This window comes from Oncorhynchus mykiss, chromosome 17 (assembly GCF_013265735.2).
Source record: "Oncorhynchus mykiss isolate Arlee chromosome 17, USDA_OmykA_1.1, whole genome shotgun sequence".
In the NCBI taxonomy this organism is placed as follows: Eukaryota; Metazoa; Chordata; class Actinopteri; order Salmoniformes; family Salmonidae; genus Oncorhynchus; species Oncorhynchus mykiss.
The window spans coordinates 14,970,817-14,992,029 of record NC_048581.1 but is presented as its reverse complement, the minus strand read 5'-3'; the positions used below and the strand labels follow the sequence as shown (position 1 = coordinate 14,992,029).

Genomic DNA, 21,213 nt, shown 5'->3' with positions numbered 1-21,213 from the left:
CCCGGGAGCATGACACGCGTCGTTTCGTGGCTGCTTGTTCGGTCTGCGCGCAGACTAAGTCCGGTAACTCTCCTCCTGCCGGCCGTCTCAGGCCGCTTCCTATTCCCTCTCGACCGTGGTCTCACATCGCCTTAGATTTTGTCACCGGACTGCCTTCGTCAGCGGGGAAGACTGTTATTCTTACGGTTGTCGATAGGTTCTCTAAGGCGGCTCATTTCATTCCCCTTGCTAAGCTTCCTTCTGCTAAAGAGACGGCACAAATCATCATCGAGAATGTTTTCAGAATTCATGGCCTTCCGTCAGACGTCGTTTCGGACAGAGGTCCGCAATTCACGTCTCAATTTTGGAGGGAGTTTTGCCGTTTGATTGGGGCTTCCGTCAGTCTCTCTTCCGGCTTTCACCCCCAGTCTAACGGTCAAGCAGAACGGGCCAATCAGACTATTGGTCGCATCTTACGCAGTCTTTCTTTTCGCAACCCTGCGTCTTGGTCAGAACAGCTCCCCTGGGCAGAATACGCCCACAACTCGCTTCCTTCGTCTGCGACCGGGCTATCTCCTTTTCAGAGTAGCCTCGGGTACCAGCCTCCGTTGTTCTCATCTCAGTTCGCCGAGTCCAGCGTCCCCTCCGCTCAGGCTTTTGTCCAACGTTGCGAGCGCACCTGGAAGAGGGTCAGGTCTGCACTTTGCCGTTATAGGGCGCAGACTGTGAGAGCTGCTAATAAGCGTAGAACTAAGAGCCCTAGATATTGTCGCGGTCAGAGAGTTTGGCTCTCCACTCAGAACCTTCCCCTTAAGACGGCTTCTCGCAAGTTGACCCCGCGGTTCATTGGTCCATTCCGTATCTCTCAGGTCATTAATCCTGTCGCAGTGCGACTTCTTCTTCCGCGATATCTTCGTCGCGTCCACCCGGTCTTCCATGTCTCCTGTGTTAAGCCCGTTCTTCGCGCCCCCGCTCGTCTTCCCCCCCCCCCCCCCATCCTTGTCGAGGGCGCACCTATCTACAGGGTCCGTAAAATCTTGGACATGCGTCCTCGGGGCCGTGGTCATCAGTACCTAGTTGACTGGGAGGGGTACGGTCCTGAGGAGAGGAGTTGGGTTCCCTCTCGGGACGTGCTGGACCGTGCGCTGATTGATGATTTCCTCCGTTGCCGCCAGGTTTCCTCCTCGAGTGCGCCAGGAGGCGCTCGGTGAGTGGGGGGGTACTGTCATGTACTGTCATGTTGTCTTGTCTCTGTCCTTTCCCTTCACCCTGTCTCCCTCTGCTGGTCGTGTTAGGTTACCTTTTCTCCCCCGCTTTCCCCCAGCTGTCCCTTGTCTCCTCTAACTACCCATTCACCCCGTTCCCCACCTGTTCCCTTTTTTCCCTCTGATTAGGTCCCAATATCTCTCTCTGTTTCTGCTCCTGTCCTTGTCGGATTCTTGTTTGTTTGTTTGTGTCATTCATGCCTGAACCAGACTGTCGTCATGTTTGCTGTAACCTTGTCCTGTCCTGTCGGAATCTGCCGGTCCATCTGAGCCTACCTATGTTTGGTAATTAAAGAAGCTCTGTTTAAGTTGATTCGCTTTTGGGTCCTCATTCACGCACCGTAACAGCTAGTTCACTGAATTCATATGACAGTCCAACGTCATCTCTTAATAACACAGTATCTTTACATGGTTGGTTTATTCTGTCTACATTTCTTTACATTTTCAAATGTTATTTGACGATTTATTTGGTGTATTTTCATTTGTATCTTTATGCTGCCATCTTTTGTTTGAATACGCCCCAGACTCCGCCCACTTCTTCCCCGAAGTAGACCTGACTCCTCCGACTTCTTCCCCAAAGTAGACCTGACTCCTCCGACTTCTTCCCCAAAGTAGACCTGACTCCGCCCACTTCTTCCCCGAAGTAGACCTGACTCCGCCCACTTCTTCCCCGAAGTAGACCTTGTGAGCATCGTAGATTTGCATGTTTCGCTCTCTGATCGGATTGTCTGAATTCACTAGTTGAGTGTCATGAAAATGTGATGAAAATCAATGTTGAGAAAATGTGAATCCCTCGTCCGTTTCCCTGACCCCTGGCAAAGACATAGAATGTGTATAGGGCAAAGATTTCAGCTTTGCCTGTTCCACTGATATGGATTCAGCTAACAAATATGGAAACTCCAATGTTCACACCAGTCTCATACTTTTAAATCCATGACGGGAAGAGTGAACTTGCACACTTGGGAAAGGGTTGGGAATCGGGACCTCTCAGGCACCTTATTACCAGTTTGATATTTTGTTATTGATCCAAGTGGATGAGGACATGATTGGGGCATATGAAGAGAGACTGGAGGCTGCAGTAATGTTGAGATGCCAGTAGGAGGAGCTCTAGTCTAGAACACTGGAACCTTCAGTAGCACTTTGATGGAGATGATGAGGAGTGATGGGTCACATCTTGTGAGGAAACACATTAAGAAACCATATAGAACAGTCAACACTTTGTTGTGGATCTGTATTTAAAGAAAAGACTATGTTGAAAATGGGCTGCATTTAGCCCCTTTAAAACATGTAGGCCCACTCCTCAAATGAAGAAATGTAAATAGCTATGCAGCCTTTAGCAGTACATCCAGTACATCCCTTTCTGACATGCTGTTGATGCATGTGATTGTCTTAAATCTCTGACTAGGCTGCTTTCACAATGTGTCAGTCACTAAAATCACACTTCTTCTTTCTATACACAGCTACGACGATAAGTTGACTCACTGTATCATTTTACTTTTACTTACATTTTTGACACTGTCTCGCCCTGACCTGAGTATTCTTTGTTTTCTTTATTGTTTTGGTTAGGTCAGGGTGTGACTTGGGTGATGTATGTGTTTTTGTACTGTCTAGGGGTTTTGTAGGTTTATGGGGTTGTTTACTATCAAGGTGTCTATGGTTGCCTAGATTGGTTCTCAATTAGAGGCAGCTGTTTATCGCTGTCTCTGATTGGGAACCATATTTAGGCAGCCACCTTCTTTGGGTACTTCGTGGGTTATCATCTATGTCTATGTGATGGTGCATGTTAGCATTCAGTTTCTTTAGCGGTTGTCTTGTTAGTTTAGTTTGTTTAGTGTACTACGTGTTTTTTTTGTCCGTTCATTAAAGTATGCATTCACACCACGCTGCACTTTGGTCTCCTCAATACAATGATCGTGACAGACACTTTGTGAATATGGACCCTGGACTGTTTTAATGTATCAGGTGGAGTTATTCACCAGCTATAGAGTGAGTTGTTGTTTATGTTTCTAAGACTGCAGGGTGGGAGATGCAACAATGTCCTTGAGAACAGCAGGAAGTGTGTTGGGGGTCTTTCTCTGGTCTGTGACAGGTATGGTCTCATTCATAATGTTTTAGTAATGTTATCTTAATGTTATTCTGTGTGTTCAGTGACATCGTCTGTTAGGGGCTTCTTCTTTTCTGGAATAGTTGTCTTTCACACCTCACTGAGTAACACTTAGGTCCTTTCTGTGGTTTCCATTCACACTCAGCAAGTAGAGTACGGCAACACAGTGTGGACAAATGCTGTTAGTGTGAGGAAATGGGTCTGTAATGTATAATCACTATAATGTGTGATTGTGTTTCAGTGTTACTGGGTCAGGATAGCAGGAGTGTGACGTACATCACTCAGAGTATCTGTACCTTGAAGGGGTCAACAGTGGAGATGTCCTGCTCTTACACATATCCCAGTGGCTATACAATCACAACAACCTTCTGGTTCACTAAAATGATGCTGAGGGGAATCCTGTGACTCTGAGTGATGAACCAGACTACACAGGTCATGTGACGTACTGTAGCAACAAGAAGAATGGCCACACCCTGACAATCAGAGATCTGAGAGACAGTGACTCAGCTATGTACAAGTTCAGCTTTATAACAGATCAGACCGTAAGGAAATATAGTGGTGATCCTGGAGTCACTCTGTCTGTCACAGGTACAGTTACATTCAATAAATCTAAACTGCTGAATTCCATTTAGTTCTGGGCATTAGTCTTGGTTTGTGTTTACATCTGTATAGAATAGGATTTCTTCCATCTGTGTATTAGAGGGAAAACTCAGTGATAAAGGGATTTACAGTGATATAGTTTTTTAGTCACTTTATTTGGATAGTCTGGATAGATGCTCTACAGATGGTCATTCTATCAACACACTTCCTGTTGATAAGTTACTGCTTTTATTTTTTACTGTGTCACAATAGTCTCTTTCTACTATTTTCCCTGTACCTTGACACAGCTCTCTCTCCACAGAGTGTCCATCCTGACCCTAACTGGGACACACACACCACTGAAAATGAGGACCAGACACTCTGGCAGTAAGTATGTTATAACATATTCATTAATGTGTTTATTTTGTATACAGTTTTTGTGTTTGTTTGTGTGAGTGGGTAAGTGGGTGAGTGAGAGAAAGACAGACACAGAGGAGAGAGATGAACGCAGAAAGTAGAAGTGAGAGAGAATACTATAGAGCAGTGTGTAAAGTGCTCATACTGTGTTTCCTTTGTCGCTGTCTCTCTCTCTCGGAGTGTGAAAATCTCCCACAGTGACACGTTCACATCTCTTCAGAGAGATGCTCAGCACTCCGTGTATCAGACCATCCAGGGAAGAGAACCACCACAAAACCTGGAGGGAAGAGAACCACCACAGAACCTGGAGAGAAGAGAACCACCACAAAACATGGACTGAGAGAACCATCACAAAACACGGACTGAAGAGAACCACCACAAAACATGGACTGAGAGAACCTCCACAAAACATGGACTGAGAGAACCACCACAAAACATGGACTGAGAGAACCATCACAAAACATAGACTGAGAGAACCATCACAAAACATGGACTGAGAGAACCACCACAAAACATGGACTGAAGAGAACCACCACAAAACACGGACTGAAGAGAACCACCACAAAACACGGACTGAGAGAACCACCACAAAACACGGACTGAGAGAACCACCACAGAACCTGGAGAGAAGAGAACCATCACAAAACATGGACTGAAGAGAACCACCACAAAACACGGACTGAGAGAACCACCACAAAACATGGACTGAAGAGAACCACCACAAAACATGGACTGAAGAGAACCACCACAAAACATGGACTGAAGAGAACCACCACAAAACACGAACTGAAGAGAACCACCACAAAACATGGACTGAGAGAACCACCACAAAACACGAACTGAAGAGAACCACCACAAAACATGGACTGAAGAGAACCACCACAAAACACGAACTGAAGAGAACCACCACAAAACATGGACTGAGAGAACCACCACAGAACCTGGAGGGAAGAGAACCACCACAAAACATGGACTGAGAGAACCATCACAAAACACGGACTGAAGAGAACCACCACAAAACATGGACTGAGAGAACCACCACAAAACATGGACTGAGAGAACCATGACAAAACATGGACTGAAGAGAACCACCACAAAACATGGACTGAAGAGAACCACCACAAAACATGGACTGAAGAGAACCACCACAAAACACGAACTGAAGAGAACCACCACAAAACATGGACTGAGAGAACCACCACAAAACACGAACTGAAGAGAACCACCACAAAACATGGACTGAAGAGAACCACCACAAAACACGAACTGAAGAGAACCACCACAAAACATGGACTGAGAGAACCACCACAGAACCTGGAGGGAAGAGAACCACCACAAAACATGGACTGAGAGAACCATCACAAAACACGGACTGAAGAGAACCACCACAAAACATGGACTGAGAGAACCACCACAAAACATGGACTGAGAGAACCATGACAAAACATGGACTGAAGAGAACCATCACAAAACATGGACTGAAGAGAACCATCACAAAATATGGACTGAAGAGAACCACCACAGAACATGGACTGAAGAGAATCACCACAAAACACAGACTGAGAGAACCACCACAAAACACGGACTGAGAGAACCATCACAAAACATGGACTGAGAGAACCACCACAAAACATGGACTGAGAGAACCATCACAAAACATGGACTGAAGAGAACCACCACAAAACATGGACTGAGAGAAGCACCACAAAACATGGACTGAGAGAACCACCACAAAACATGGACTGAGAGAACCATCACAAAACATGGACTGAGAGAACCACCACAAAACACGGACTGAGAGAACCACCACAAAACATGGACTGAAGACAACCACCACAAAACATAAACTGAGAGAACCACCACAAAACATGGACTGAAGAGAACCACCACAAAACACGGACTGAAGAGAACCATCACAAAACATGGACTGAAGAGAACCATCACAAAACATGGACTGAAGAGAACCACCACAGAACATGGACTAAAGAGCTATGGCACCAAACCAAAGCCAGACCTTACACCTCTAGTCTCTTGCTAATATATTGTTATAATATCTCGGAGGTTCACCCAAATTACAAAATGACACATTGGTTTCCCTTCCCTTTTAGCAGTCTATGAACATGGTGTGACAGCAGTCCCTGCTTTGGTTTAGTTTCCCCTGACACTGTTTCCACTTGCTAACGTTTTAGCATTCGTGGCACAAATCCCATTCGTCATGTGACTGTTGAGAGGCATTTCTCGCACATCATTTCAAAATCAATCAAAAGTTTTAAAAAAATGCGTTGTGAAGCTCAACAAAGTCACTTCCAGATGATTTGAACATGATGTGAGAATGTTAATATGTGAAATCTTAATATCAGTCCCGTGACTTGAATGGGATTTTTGTAAATGTGGGATTGTTCGACATTGTAGCCAACTTTATAGGCGAGTCGAGATCTACAAATCACCTTGCATTAAGAATAACTACTCAATATTATTTTTAGATCATTCAGTCAGTCACAATTTACCCATGATACATCAGTTTTGATGTTCTCGAACACTGTCTGTGTGACTGCTGAAGGAAGCCCTCTCTGCATAATCTTCTTGGTCCCTGACATAGAGTTGGATAGAAGGTACATCTTGACATCTTTGTCATGATGTCTTCTGTGACAGAATGAGCAGCACCATTGAGGGCTATTTCCATATTAAAGTAGTTAATATCTTCAACTTCCATAAGTTTAATAACAGTCTTCATACCAACTGAAATGGTGTATTCAATGGCTTTAGTCATGCTAAAACAGGCTTTGAAGCAAGTACGCCCTCTACTCAACTCTATTGTCCCTGACTGCTTCAAAGTTGTGTCAACCACAGACTTCAAACCTCCAACCTCACACTCATTGTCTATTTATATAGACTTCCAGTAAGCTAACTTGCAACACATCTCCCCTTCACTCTGTAAGTATGCTTGACTATATCTTAAAATATGTTTATTTTATCATTTGTTTGTATCCATGAACTTCTGTATCCTGTTATGTGCATGGCCATGCTATTGTAATGTATGTTTTGTTTTTCTGTTATTTACAGTATACTCTGTAGATGTATTTCTGTGTATATTAATCTGATACAGTATTGTACATGGGGTTACACATATAATACTTTAGCATGGTATTTTAAGGAGTCTCAAAACAATAGATTTGTTGTGGAGACTTGTTTGAAAATGGCCTAAAGTAAGACTGAGAGTAACAGTGATTAGGTGGATGCATCGAAAGAGCTTTAGGAGTAATATTAACATGAGACACTGTGATGGTGGGTTGTGTTTAGGAGTTGTATTAACATAACTATGGTGGGTTGTGTTTAGGAGTAGTATTAACATGAGACACAGTGATGGTGGGTTGTGTTTAGGAGTAGTATTGACATGAGACAGTGATGGTGGGTTGTGTTTAGGAGTAGTATTAACATGAGACACAGTGATGGTGGGTTGTGTTTAGGAGTAATATTAACATGAGACACTGTGATGGTGAGTTGTGTTTAGGAGTAGTATTAACATGAGACACAGTGATGGTGGGTTGTGTTTAGGAGTAGTATTAACATGAGACAGTGATGGTGGGTTGTGTTTAGGAGTAGTATTAACATGAGACACAGTGATGGTGGGTTGTGTTTAGGAGTAGTATTAACATGAGACACAGTAATGGTGGGTTGTGTTTAGGAGTAGTATTAACATGAGACACAGTGATGGTGGGTTGTGTTTAGGAGTAGTATTAACATGAGACACAGTGATGGTGGGTTGTGTTTAGGAGTAGTATTAACATGAGACACAGTGATGGTGGGTTGTGTTTAGGAGTAGTATTAACATGAGACACAGTGATGGTGGGATTTGTTTAGGAGTAGTATTAACATGAGACACAGTGATGGTGGGTTGTGTTTAGGAGTAGTATTAACATGAGACACAGTGATGGTGGGTTGTGTTTAGGAGTAGTATTAACATGAGACAGTGATGGTGGGTTGTGTTTAGGAGTAGTATTAACATGAGACACAGTGATGGTGGGTTGTGTTTAGGAGTAGTATTAACATGAGACACAGTGATGGTGGCTTGTGTTTAGGAGTAGTAGAGATGGTGGGTTGTGTTTAGGAGTAGTATTAACATGAGACACAGTGATGGTAGGTTGTGTTTAGGAGTAGCATTAACATGAGACACAGTGATGGTAGGTTGTGTTTAGGAGTAGTATTAATAACATGAGACACAGTGATGGTGGGTTGTGTGTAGAAGTAGTATTAACATGAGACACAGTGATGGTGGGTTGTGTTTAGGAGTAGTATTAACATGAGACACAGTGATGGTGGGTGGTGTTTAGGAGTAGTATTAACATGAGACACAGTGATGGTGGGTTGTGTTTAGGAGTAGTATTAACATGAGACACAGTGATGGTGGGTTGTGTTTAGGAGTAGTATTGACATGAGACACAGTGATGGTGGGTTGTGTTTAGGAGTAGTATTAACATGAGACACAGTGATGGTGGGTTGTGTTTAGGAGTAGTATTGACATGAGACACAGTGATGGTGGGTTGTGTTTAGGAGTAGTATTAACATGATACACAGTGATGGTGGGTTGTGTTTAGGAGTAGTATTAACATGAGACACAGTGATGGTGGGTTGTGTTTAGGAGTAGTATTAACATGAGACACAGTGATGGTGGGTTGTGTTTAGGAGTAGTATTAACATGAGACACAGTGATGGTGGCTTGTGTTTAGGAGTAGTAGAGATGGTGGGTTGTGTTTAGGAGTAGTATTAACATGAGACAGTGATGGTGGGTTGTGTTTAGGAGTAGTATTCACATGAGACACAGTGATGGTGGGTTGTGTTTAGGAGTAGTATTAACATGAGACACAGTAATGGTGGGTTGTGTTTAGGAGTAGTATTAACATGAGACACAGTGATGGTGGGTTGTGTTTAGGAGTAGTATTAACATGAGACACAGTGATGGTGGTTGTGTTTAGGAGTAGTATTAACATGAGACACAGTGATGGTGGGTTGTGTTTAGGAGTAGTATTAACATGAGACACAGTGATGGTGGGATTTGTTTAGGAGTAGTATTAACATGAGACACAGTGATGGTGGCTTGTGTTTAGGAGTAGTAGAGATGGTGGGTTGTGTTTAGGAGTAGTATTAACATGAGACAGTGATGGTGGGTTGTGTTTAGGAGTAGTATTCACATGAGACACAGTGATGGTGGGTTGTGTTTAGGAGTAGTATTAACATGAGACACAGTGATGGTGGGTTGTGTTTAGGAGTAGCATTAACATGAGACACAGTGATGGTAGGTTGTGTTTAGGAGTAGTATTAATAACATGAGACACAGTGATGGTGGGTTGTGTGTAGAAGTAGTATTAACATGAGACACAGTGATGGTGGGTTGTGTTTAGGAGTAGTATTAACATGAGACACAGTGATGGTGGGTGGTGTTTAGGAGTAGTATTAACATGAGACACAGTGATGGTGGGTTGTGTTTAGGAGTAGTATTAACATGAGACACAGTGATGGTGGGTTGTGTTTAGGAGTAGTATTGACATGAGACACAGTGATGGTGGGTTGTGTTTAGGAGTAGTATTAACATGAGACACAGTGATGGTGGGTTGTGTTTAGGAGTAGTATTGACATGAGACACAGTGATGGTGGGTTGTGTTTAGGAGTAGTATTAACATGATACACAGTGATGGTGGGTTGTGTTTAGGAGTAGTATTAACATGAGACACAGTGATGGTGGGTTGTGTTTAGGAGTAGTATTAACATGAGACACAGTGATGGTGGGTTGTGTTTAGGAGTAGTATTAACATGAGACACAGTGATGGTGGCTTGTGTTTAGGAGTAGTAGAGATGGTGGGTTGTGTTTAGGAGTAGTATTAACATGAGACAGTGATGGTGGGTTGTGTTTAGGAGTAGTATTCACATGAGACACAGTGATGGTGGGTTGTGTTTAGGAGTAGTATTAACATGAGACACAGTAATGGTGGGTTGTGTTTAGGAGTAGTATTAACATGAGACACAGTGATGGTGGGTTGTGTTTAGGAGTAGTATTAACATGAGACACAGTGATGGTGGGTTGTGTTTAGGAGTAGTATTAACATGAGACACAGTGATGGTGGGTTGTGTTTAGGAGTAGTATTAACATGAGACACAGTGATGGTGGGATTTGTTTAGGAGTAGTATTAACATGAGACACAGTGATGGTGGGTTGTGTTTAGGAGTAGTATTAACATGAGACACAGTGATGGTGGGTTGTGTTTAGGAGTAGTATTAACATGAGACAGTGATGGTGGGTTGTGTTTAGGAGTAGTATTAACATGAGACACAGTGATGGTGGGTTGTGTTTAGGAGTAGTATTAACATGAGACACAGTGATGGTGGCTTGTGTTTAGGAGTAGTAGAGATGGTGGGTTGTGTTTAGGAGTAGTATTAACATGAGACAGTGATGGTGGGTTGTGTTTAGGAGTAGTATTCACATGAGACACAGTGATGGTGGGTTGTGTTTAGGAGTAGTATTAACATGAGACACAGTGATGGTGGGTTGTGTTTAGGAGTAGCATTAACATGAGACACAGTGATGGTAGGTTGTGTTTAGGAGTAGTATTAATAACATGAGACACAGTGATGGTGGGTTGTGTGTAGAAGTAGTATTAACATGAGACACAGTGATGGTGGGTTGTGTTTAGGAGTAGTATTAACATGAGACACAGTGATGGTGGGTTGTGTTTAGGAGTAGTATTAACATGAGACACAGTGATGGTGGGTTGTGTTTAGGAGTAGTATTAACATGAGACAGTGATGGTGGGTTGTGTTTAGGAGTAGTATTAACATGAGACACAGTGATGGTGGGTTGTGTTTAGGAGTAGTATTGACATGAGACACAGTGATGGTGGGTTGTGTTTAGGAGTAGTATTAACATGAGACACAGTGATGGTGGGTTGTGTTTAGGAGTAGTATTAACATGAGACACAGTGATGGTGGGTTGTGTTCAGGAGTAGTATTAACATGAGACACAGTGATGGTGGGTTGTGTTTAGGAGTAGTATTAACGTGAGACAGTGATCGTGGGTTGTGTTTAGGAGTAGTATTAACATGAGACACAGTGATGGTGGGTTGTGTTTAGGAGTAGTATTAACATGAGACACAGTGATGGTGGGTTGTGTTTAGGAGTAGTATTAACATGAGACACAGTGATGGTGGGTGGTGTTTAGGAGTAGTATTAACATGAGACACAGTGATGGTGGGTTGTGTTTAGGAGTAGTATTAACATGAGACACAGTGATGGTGGGTTGTGTTTAGGAGTAGTATTGACATGAGACACAGTGATGGTGGGTTGTGTTTAGGAGTAGTATTAACATGAGACACAGTGATGGTGGGTTGTGTTTAGGAGTAGTATTGACATGAGACACAGTGATGGTGGGTTGTGTTTAGGAGTAGTATTAACATGATACACAGTGATGGTGGGTTGTGTTTAGGAGTAGTATTAACATGAGACAGTGATGGTGGGTTGTGGTTAGGAGTAGTATTAACATGAGACACAGTGATGGTGGGTTGTGTTTAGGAGTAATATTAACATGAGACACTGTGATGGTGAGTTGTGTTTAGGAGTAGTATTAACATGAGACACAGTGATGGTGGGTTGTGTTTAGGAGTAGTATTAACATGAGACAGTGATGGTGGGTTGTGTTTAGGAGTAGTATTAACATGAGACACAGTGATGGTGGGTTGTGTTTAGGAGTAGTATTAACATGAGACACAGTGATGGTGGGTTGTGTTTAGGAGTAGTATTAACATGAGACACAGTGATGGTGGGTTGTGTTTAGGAGTAGTATTAACATGAGACAGTGATGGTGGGTTGTGTTTAGGAGTAGTATTAACATGAGACACAGTGATGGTGGGTTGTGTTTAGGAGTAGTATTAACATGAGACACAGTGATGGTGGCTTGTGTTTAGGAGTAGTAGAGATGGTGGGTTGTGTTTAGGAGTAGTATTAACATGAGACAGTGATGGTGGGTTGTGTTTAGGAGTAGTATTCACATGAGACACAGTGATGGTGGGTTGTGTTTAGGAGTAGTATTAACATGAGACACAGTGATGGTGGGTTGTGTTTAGGAGTAGCATTAACATGAGACACAGTGATGGTAGGTTGTGTTTAGGAGTAGTATTAATAACATGAGACACAGTGATGGTGGGTTGTGTGTAGAAGTAGTATTAACATGAGACACAGTGATGGTGGGTTGTGTTTAGGAGTAGTATTAACATGAGACACAGTGATGGTGGGTTGTGTTTAGGAGTAGTATTAACATGAGACACAGTGATGGTGGGTTGTGTTTAGGAGTAGTATTAACATGAGACACAGTGATGGTGGGTTGTGTTTAGGAGTAGTATTAACATGAGACACAGTGATGGTGGGTGGTGTTTAGGAGTAGTATTAACATGAGACACAGTGATGGTGGGTTGTGTTTAGGAGTAGTATTAACATGAGACACAGTGATGGTGGGTTGTGTTTAGGAGTAGTATTGACATGAGACACAGTGATGGTGGGTTGTGTTTAGGAGTAGTATTAACATGAGACACAGTGATGGTGGGTTGTGTTTAGGAGTAGTATTGACATGAGACACAGTGATGGTGGGTTGTGTTTAGGAGTAGTATTAACATGATACACAGTGATGGTGGGTTGTGTTTAGGAGTAGTATTAACATGAGACAGTGATGGTGGGTTGTGGTTAGGAGTAGTATTAACATGAGACACAGTGATGGTGGGTTGTGTTTAGGAGTAATATTAACATGAGACACTGTGATGGTGAGTTGTGTTTAGGAGTAGTATTAACATGAGACACAGTGATGGTGGGTTGTGTTTAGGAGTAGTATTAACATGAGACAGTGATGGTGGGTTGTGTTTAGGAGTAGTATTAACATGAGACACAGTGATGGTGGGTTGTGTTTAGGAGTAGTATTAACATGAGACACAGTGATGGTGGGTTGTGTTTAGGAGTAGTATTAACATGAGACACAGTGATGGTGGGTTGTGTTTAGGAGTAGTATTAACATGAGACAGTGATGGTGGGTTGTGTTTAGGAGTAGTATTAACATGAGACACAGTGATGGTGGGTTGTGTTTAGGAGTAGTATTAACATGAGACACAGTGATGGTGGCTTGTGTTTAGGAGTAGTAGAGATGGTGGGTTGTGTTTAGGAGTAGTATTAACATGAGACAGTGATGGTGGGTTGTGTTTAGGAGTAGTATTCACATGAGACACAGTGATGGTGGGTTGTGTTTAGGAGTAGTATTAACATGAGACACAGTGATGGTGGGTTGTGTTTAGGAGTAGCATTAACATGAGACACAGTGATGGTAGGTTGTGTTTAGGAGTAGTATTAATAACATGAGACACAGTGATGGTGGGTTGTGTGTAGAAGTAGTATTAACATGAGACACAGTGATGGTGGGTTGTGTTTAGGAGTAGTATTAACATGAGACACAGTGATGGTGGGTTGTGTTTAGGAGTAGTATTAACATGAGACACAGTGATGGTGGGTTGTGTTTAGGAGTAGTATTGACATGAGACACAGTGATGGTGGGTTGTGTTTAGGAGTAGTATTAACATGAGACACAGTGATGGTGGGTTGTGTTTAGGAGTAGTATTAACATGAGACACAGTGATGGTGGGTTGTGTTTAGGAGTAGTATTAACATGAGACAGTGATGGTGGGTTGTGTTTAGGAGTAGTATTAACATGAGACACAGTGATGGTGGGTTGTGTTTAGGAGTAGTATTGACATGAGACACAGTGATGGTGGGTTGTGTTTAGGAGTAGTATTAACATGAGACACAGTGATGGTGGGTTGTGTTTAGGAGTAGTATTAACATGAGACACAGTGATGGTGGGTTGTGTTTAGGAGTAGTATTAACATGAGACACAGTGATGGTGGGTTGTGTTTAGGAGTAGTATTAACATGAGACACAGTGATGGTGGGTTGTGTTTAGGAGTAGTATTAACATGAGACACAGTGATGGTGGGTTGTGTTTAGGAGTAGTATTAACATGAGACACAGTGATGGTGGGTTGTGTTTAGGAGTAGTATTAACATGAGACACAGTGATGGTGGGTTGTGTTTAGGAGTAGTATTAACATGAGACACAGTGATGGTGGGTGGTGTTTAGGAGTAGTATTAACATGAGACACAGTGATGGTGGGTTGTGTTTAGGAGTAGTATTTACATGAGACACAGTGATGGTGGGTTGTGTTTAGGAGTAGTATTGACATGAGACACAGTGATGGTGGGTTGTGTTTAGGAGTAGTATTAACATGAGACACAGTGATGGTGGGTTGTGTTTAGGAGTAGTATTGACATGAGACACAGTGATGGTGGGTTGTGTTTAGGAGTAGAATTAACATGATACACAGTGATGGTGGGTTGTGTTTAGGAGTAGTATTAACATGAGACAGTGATGGTGGGTTGTGGTTAGGAGTAGTATTAACATGAGACACAGTGATGGTGGGTTGTGTTTAGGAGTAGTATTAACATGAGACACAGTGATGGTGGGTTGTGTTTAGGAGTAGTATTAACATGAGACACAGTGATGGTGGGTTGTGTTTAGGAGTAGTATTAATAACATGAGACACAGTGATGGTGGGTTGTGTTTAGGAGTAGTATTAACATGAGACAGTGATGGTGGGTTGTGGTTTTGTTGGTTTAGATGCACACACTCAGTGTCAATTCCCTGTTCTCCTTTCCTGTCTGTCCTCTCACAGTCCTCCTGAATCATATCAGAAATCTGTATATACACATTAGACTTTACAGAACATGTTCCTCTGTAGCTCAGTTGGTAGAACATCCTGCAACGTTATGGGTTTGGTTCCCTGGACCCCCCATAGGTAAAAATATATGCACACAGACTGTACATTGCTTTTGATAACTAAATGGCAATATGTATGGGCAGCAGACTACAATAGACCACACAGTCAGTACAGCAGGCTGTGGTGATGTTCAATCATGCCTCTCCTAGATACAGCTTCTACCAGTACTGTACAACAGAGGAGGCTGGTATACAGGAGGATGGGCTCATTATAATGGCTGGAATGACAGGAACCTCATTCATTTTATTCCCATTACTTCCCAAATGAATGAGGACATCATGAGGACTGGAGGCTGCAGTAATGTAGCGAAGCCAGTAGGTGGAGCTCTAGTCTAGAACACTGAACCTTCAGTACCACTTTGATGCAGCTGATGAGGAGTGATGGTCATGGGTGTTTAAATTGAATGGGTTCTAATTGAATAACATCATGGAACTTTGACCTGTAAATACAGATGTCAGAAGGGCAAGGTAGGTCATTAAAATGTTAACGTTATAAATAGTATAGTCAACACATTGTTTACATGGTTCTGTATGTAGTATAAAAGACCACAGTGAAAATTGACATTTTTTAAAATTAAATAAATATATGCCCAGACTTGTCTTTTACACAATTTCTGTTCTATTACATTGACAGCCCTTGGTTATTTGTTTTTAGTCATAAGTCAAATACTTGAGGGTAATGTATCATTTGTGTGTGTGTGTGTGTGAGAGAGAGAGAAAGAGAGTGAGAGAGAAAGAGAGTGTGAGAGAGTGAAAGTCACTGGCTGTTTAGCCTCACAGCTTGGGGATAGGTGCTGTCATTGAACCTGGTGGTCAGTCTTTAGGCTGCTGTACAGCTTGATGGACCGTAGAGGATTGAACATTTATCCTCCTATATTTGGGGTTCTGAGAATAAAACAACTTTAGAACAATCAATGTAGAAATATGTGTTTACAGTTCTACAGATCTGTTCAATAAGTTGTTGTTGTTGTTGTTTACAATGATGATGATGACTACTGTATATATTAGGAATGTATTTTTTGCATCATGTCAGTTTAAGTAGACAGACGTAGACAGACATGCAACACATCACACACATTACATACATACATAGTGCAGTAGACTTACAGACAGACAGTATTCACAAAGACAACCATTTAGCACAATACAACACAACACAATATGAGCCTGGTTCATTTTCAGTAATGAGGCCCTGTACCCCATTTACAGTTTCTACTTCAATGTATCAGGTGGAGTTATTCACCAGCTATAGAGTGAGTTGTTGTTTATGTTTCTAAGACTACAGGTTGGGAGATGCAACAATGGCCTTGAGAACAGCAGGAAGTGTGTTGGTGGTCTTTCTCTGGTCTGTGACAGGTATGGTCTCATTCATAACTTATGTTTGTCAATCTACAGACATGTGTATTACATTTGCTTGTGTTCTGTTAGGCATCTCCACTTCACTTTAAATAGTTGTGTTTTACACCTCACTGAGTGATGATTATCTGTGGTTTCCAATATGGCAACAAAGTGTGGACAAACCCTACCTTCAGTGTGAGCCAGAATACCTTGTCCTAATTCTGATACCATAGTGATGTCTAACTGTGTTTCAGTGGTACTGGGTCAGGATGGCTGGAGTGTTACATACACCACTCAGAGTATCTGTACCTTGAAGGGGTCAACAGTGGATCTGTTCTGCTCTTACACATATCCCAGAGGTAAAGTCACAACAACCTTCTGGTTCACTAAAATGGAGGCTGGTATAGAATCTAAAGATCTAGGTCAGGACCCAGAGTATGCAGGTCGTCTGGAGTATCATGGAGATAAGAAGAAAGACTGTACCCTGAAAATCACAGACCTGAGAGAGAGAGACTCGGCTACTTACAAGTTCAGATGTTGATGCCAGGCAGATTTACGCCCCCTTTGGAGAAATTGGGTACCCCTAGTAAACTGAAAAAAAAAAATATTAAAAATTGCTAATATATGCATATAATAATTATTATTGGATAGAAAACACTCTAAAGCTTCTAAAACCGTTGGAATTATGTCTGTAAGTATAGCAGAACTCACAGGGCATGCATTCTTCCAAACTAGTTTTTGTGGCCATGAAAGTTGGAGCAACTTTGACGTCATGCCCCCACCCTTCCCGACCACTTATGGATCTGGGGACACTTTCCATCTCTTCCACTAGATGTCCTCTTTCTTTGGAGCGTTCAATCGTTCAAATCGCGCGAGAATTGGCCCTATAGGAGTGGTTGGAGTAAGTGTCGCGATAAAAAAACCTGTGCGTCAGGGCGCGAATTGGTCACAGCCATTCCTTTGTTCCAGCACTCCTGGGAAGAGCAAACGATGCCCGGTTGAATTGAAGTTTGTTTTGCACGTCTAAAACATCATAAAGCTTGCTTCTGCACTTAGTTTGACCTGTTTAGTCGACATATAATGTGTAATTTTGAAGTTTTGATGCGCAACTTATCCGGACCGGAGGACGTTTTGGGTGCATTTCAGCTGATGTTATTAGCAGTAGCTAATACAAAGACGCAAGACTTGAAACCAAACGATGTATTGGGTAAGTATGAACCCTTCCAGAACATTCTGAACGAAGACCATCGAAGGTAAGGGAATATTTATGCTTAAATCTGTGTTTCTGTTGACTCCAACATTACGTGGAAATGTAGCTTGGAACTGAGCGCTGCCTCAGCATATGAAATAGTGTGCGATTTCTGTAACGTTAAAAATAAATCTAACACAGCGGTTGCATAAAGAAGCAGTGTATCTTTCTAACTATATGTAGAACATGTATATTTAGCCAAAGTTTATGATGTCTATTTACGTTATCTTGCCGAGCTACCTAGGTTTCCTGCGGGCATTTTTGAGTAATTTCTGAACATGAGTACACTGTAAATGGACATTTATGGATATATATGGCATATTATTGAAAAAAAAAAATGTACTGTGTAACATGTCCTATCACTGTCATCTGATGAAGATTTTCAAAAGGTTAGTGAGCGATTTATTTTTTAATCCTGCTTTTATAATTTTATATTTTCTGGGACAAAATGGCTGCCGCTTGTCTTTGTTTCGGTGGTGGTCTAATATAAATGTGTGGTGTGTTTTCGCCGTAAAACATTTTAAAAATCTGACATGCTGGGTAGATGAACAAGGTGTTTATCTTTCATTTGAGCTATTGGACTTAATCATGTGTGGAGGTTAAATATTTTTAAGAATATTTTTGCGTTCCATGCGCCACCGTTTGAGCTGAACGGGGGGAGGGTGTTCCTCCAGAGGAACTCCTGGCATCAACAGGTTTCAGATCAAGAAGGAGGGAAATATTCTGGAAGTCCTGGAGTCACTCTGTCTGTCACAGGTACAGTTAGTTACATTCAATATAGTTAAACTGTTGAATTACATTTAGTTCAGGAAAATTGTCTTGGTTTGTGTTTCTGTCTGTATAACATAGGATTTCTTCCATCTTTGTATTAGAATGATAAATCAGTGATAAAGGGATTTACAGTGATATTGTTTTTTCTCCAGGTCTTCAGGTGAAGGTGACTGGTGGACATCAGGATAAGACACTGACCTGTAGCACCACCTGTACTCTGACTGACAACCCCACCTACATCTGGTACAAGAACGGACAACATCGAGATGAGAGCACCTCCCCCCAGTACAAAGACTCAGTCTCCAATGACTATGATGCCAGTTATTCCTGTGCTGTAAAAGGCCATGAGGACCTCCACTCTCCTGCAGTGTGTGTGTTCATTTAATACATTATACTGTGTGTTGGTTTCACTATGAGAACTTGAGAACTTTGAGCATCTCTAGAAAGAACTGAGAACACAATCCAATTGACCTCTTGTTATGTCACTGTGTTTCAGGTGTTCAGGGTCAGAGCTGCAACAGAGTGACTTACACCAAGAGGACAATCTGTGTCTTGAAGGGGTCAACAGTGGACATATCCTGTACTTATGTTGGTTATTATTCCACCACATCAACATTCTGGTTTAGAAGTGATACGTTGACCCCTGAAGACCTAACCACAGACTCAGGGTATGCAGGTCGTGTGAAGTACCCTGACAAAGAGACAAGGAGAAACGAAGGTCCCTTCACCCTGAGAATCACAGATCTGAGAGAGGAGGACTCAGCTGAGTATCGCTTCACTTTTAAAACAAACAACTTTGAATGGGGTCATAGTTTCCCAGGAACAACTCTGTCTGTCACAGGTAATACTACAACTGTAAATCATAATGAATTACAGTAGAAAATATATTAACCATCCTGTTAACACAGAGGTGTATGTGGTTTTATACATATTGTTTCAGGTCAGCAGGTGAAGGTGACTCCTGCTGCAGAGGGACAGAAGAAACTGACCTGTATCACCACCTGTACTCTGACTGACAACCCCACCTACATCTGGTACAAGAACGGACAACATCTAGATGAGAGCACCTCCCCCCAGTACAAAGACCCAGTCTCCAGTAACTATGAAGACAGTTACTCCTGTGCTGTAAAAGGCCACGAGGATCTCCACTCTCCTGCAGTTTGTGAGTGTTTATTTATTAAGGGACAGATTGAAATTTACTGGGGGACGGGACAGGACTGGTCTTCAAAGTTTAAAATATTTTCACGTGACCCTCCCCTTTTACTGTAAAATAAATTGAACACCCTCCCCCTCATAGAATTAACTCAAAATAATGTTTACGACCACAAATGAGAATAACTGTAGCGACCTGCATTTATAAACGTGAATACCGACTTTGCCACTCCAGCCTGCTTTTGTGGCCTGATCGATGCCACGCAGGGCTACGGGCCAGAAGGTTGAGGGTTCCCGACCACCACAGACAAGCTCACCCTGCCTGTTCTATTACACTGCCATCATATACAAAATATATGCAACACATTTTCCACCAACAGGTTTCTGTGCCAATGCAGCACACAACCAATAAACAAAGCATACTGACTTCAGACACTTCAATGTCATGGTTTGTGTTTTCAACACCACAATAAATAGACAATGTAAATCTGGAAAAACAGAGAATACATCCCTCCCTACCTTGTAATCTTACCCAGTATTGAAGGCTTGACAATCTCTGAATGTCATTCAACTTTTTGGTGTTTTGTAACAAATGTCTCTTTCCGTTCATCAAATGGCTGCTGCTCAGTTTGGATTGACTGATTGATTTTATTTGTCAGTTAAAAGAATACATATATACATCATATTATTTTAAGTGAACAGGATTGTTGTTTTATAGGATTGCACAATAAAGTTGGGGACTTATATCCATTGTGGTCCCTATGTTTTACATAAATACATATACAATTATACTGAACAAAAATATAAACGCAACGTGCAACAATTTCAACCATTTTACTGAGTTACAGTTCATATGAGTGTAACGGATGTGAAACGTCTAGCTTAGTTAGCGGTGCACGCTAAATAGCGTTTCAATCGGTGACGTCACTTGCTCTGAGACCTTGAAGTAGTGGTTCCCCTTGCTCTGCAAGGGCCGCGGCTTTTGTGGAGCGATGGGTAACGATGACAGTGTTTCCTATCTTCAGTGCCCCCGTGATATGCAGCTGTTCAGGGAAGCTAGAAAGCATTATACACAGGCAGTTAGAAAAGCTAAGGCTAGCTTTTTCAAGCAGAAATTTGCTTCCTGCAACACTAACTCAAACAAGTTCTGGGACACTGTAAAGTCCATGGAGAATAAGAACACCTCCTCCCAGCTGCCCACTGCACTGAAGATAGGAAACACTGTCACCACTGATAAATCCACCATAATTGGGAATTTCAATTTCAATAAGCACACAATCCTCCCCAAAATAAAAACTAAATAGATCCCTAATACATCACTGTAAAACTGTATACAATGTATATCAGTGTTGGTTTCATTTTATAATATGAGAACTGTCAGCATTTCTAGATAGAACTGAGAATACAATCTAGTTGACCTCTTGTTATGTCACTGTGTTTCAGGTGTTCAGGGTCAGAGCTGCTACAGAGTGTTCAACCTCTCTTTTGTGTCGTCTGAGATTC

At 42.1% G+C, this 21,213-nt stretch overlaps 1 protein-coding gene across 1 annotated transcript in view; it reads left to right on the top strand.

The window, feature by feature from the left end:
• Positions 1-21,213, top strand: part of LOC110494998 (hemicentin-2-like) — a 187,632-nt gene that overhangs the window by 104,129 nt on the left and 62,290 nt on the right. Inside the window, exon 3 of the mRNA XM_036949060.1 lies at positions 16,479-16,556. Within this exon, the coding sequence (XP_036804955.1) occupies positions 16,502-16,556 (55 nt within the window). The 5' untranslated portion in view covers positions 16,479-16,501. The remainder of the gene's footprint in view (positions 1-16,478; positions 16,557-21,213) is intronic.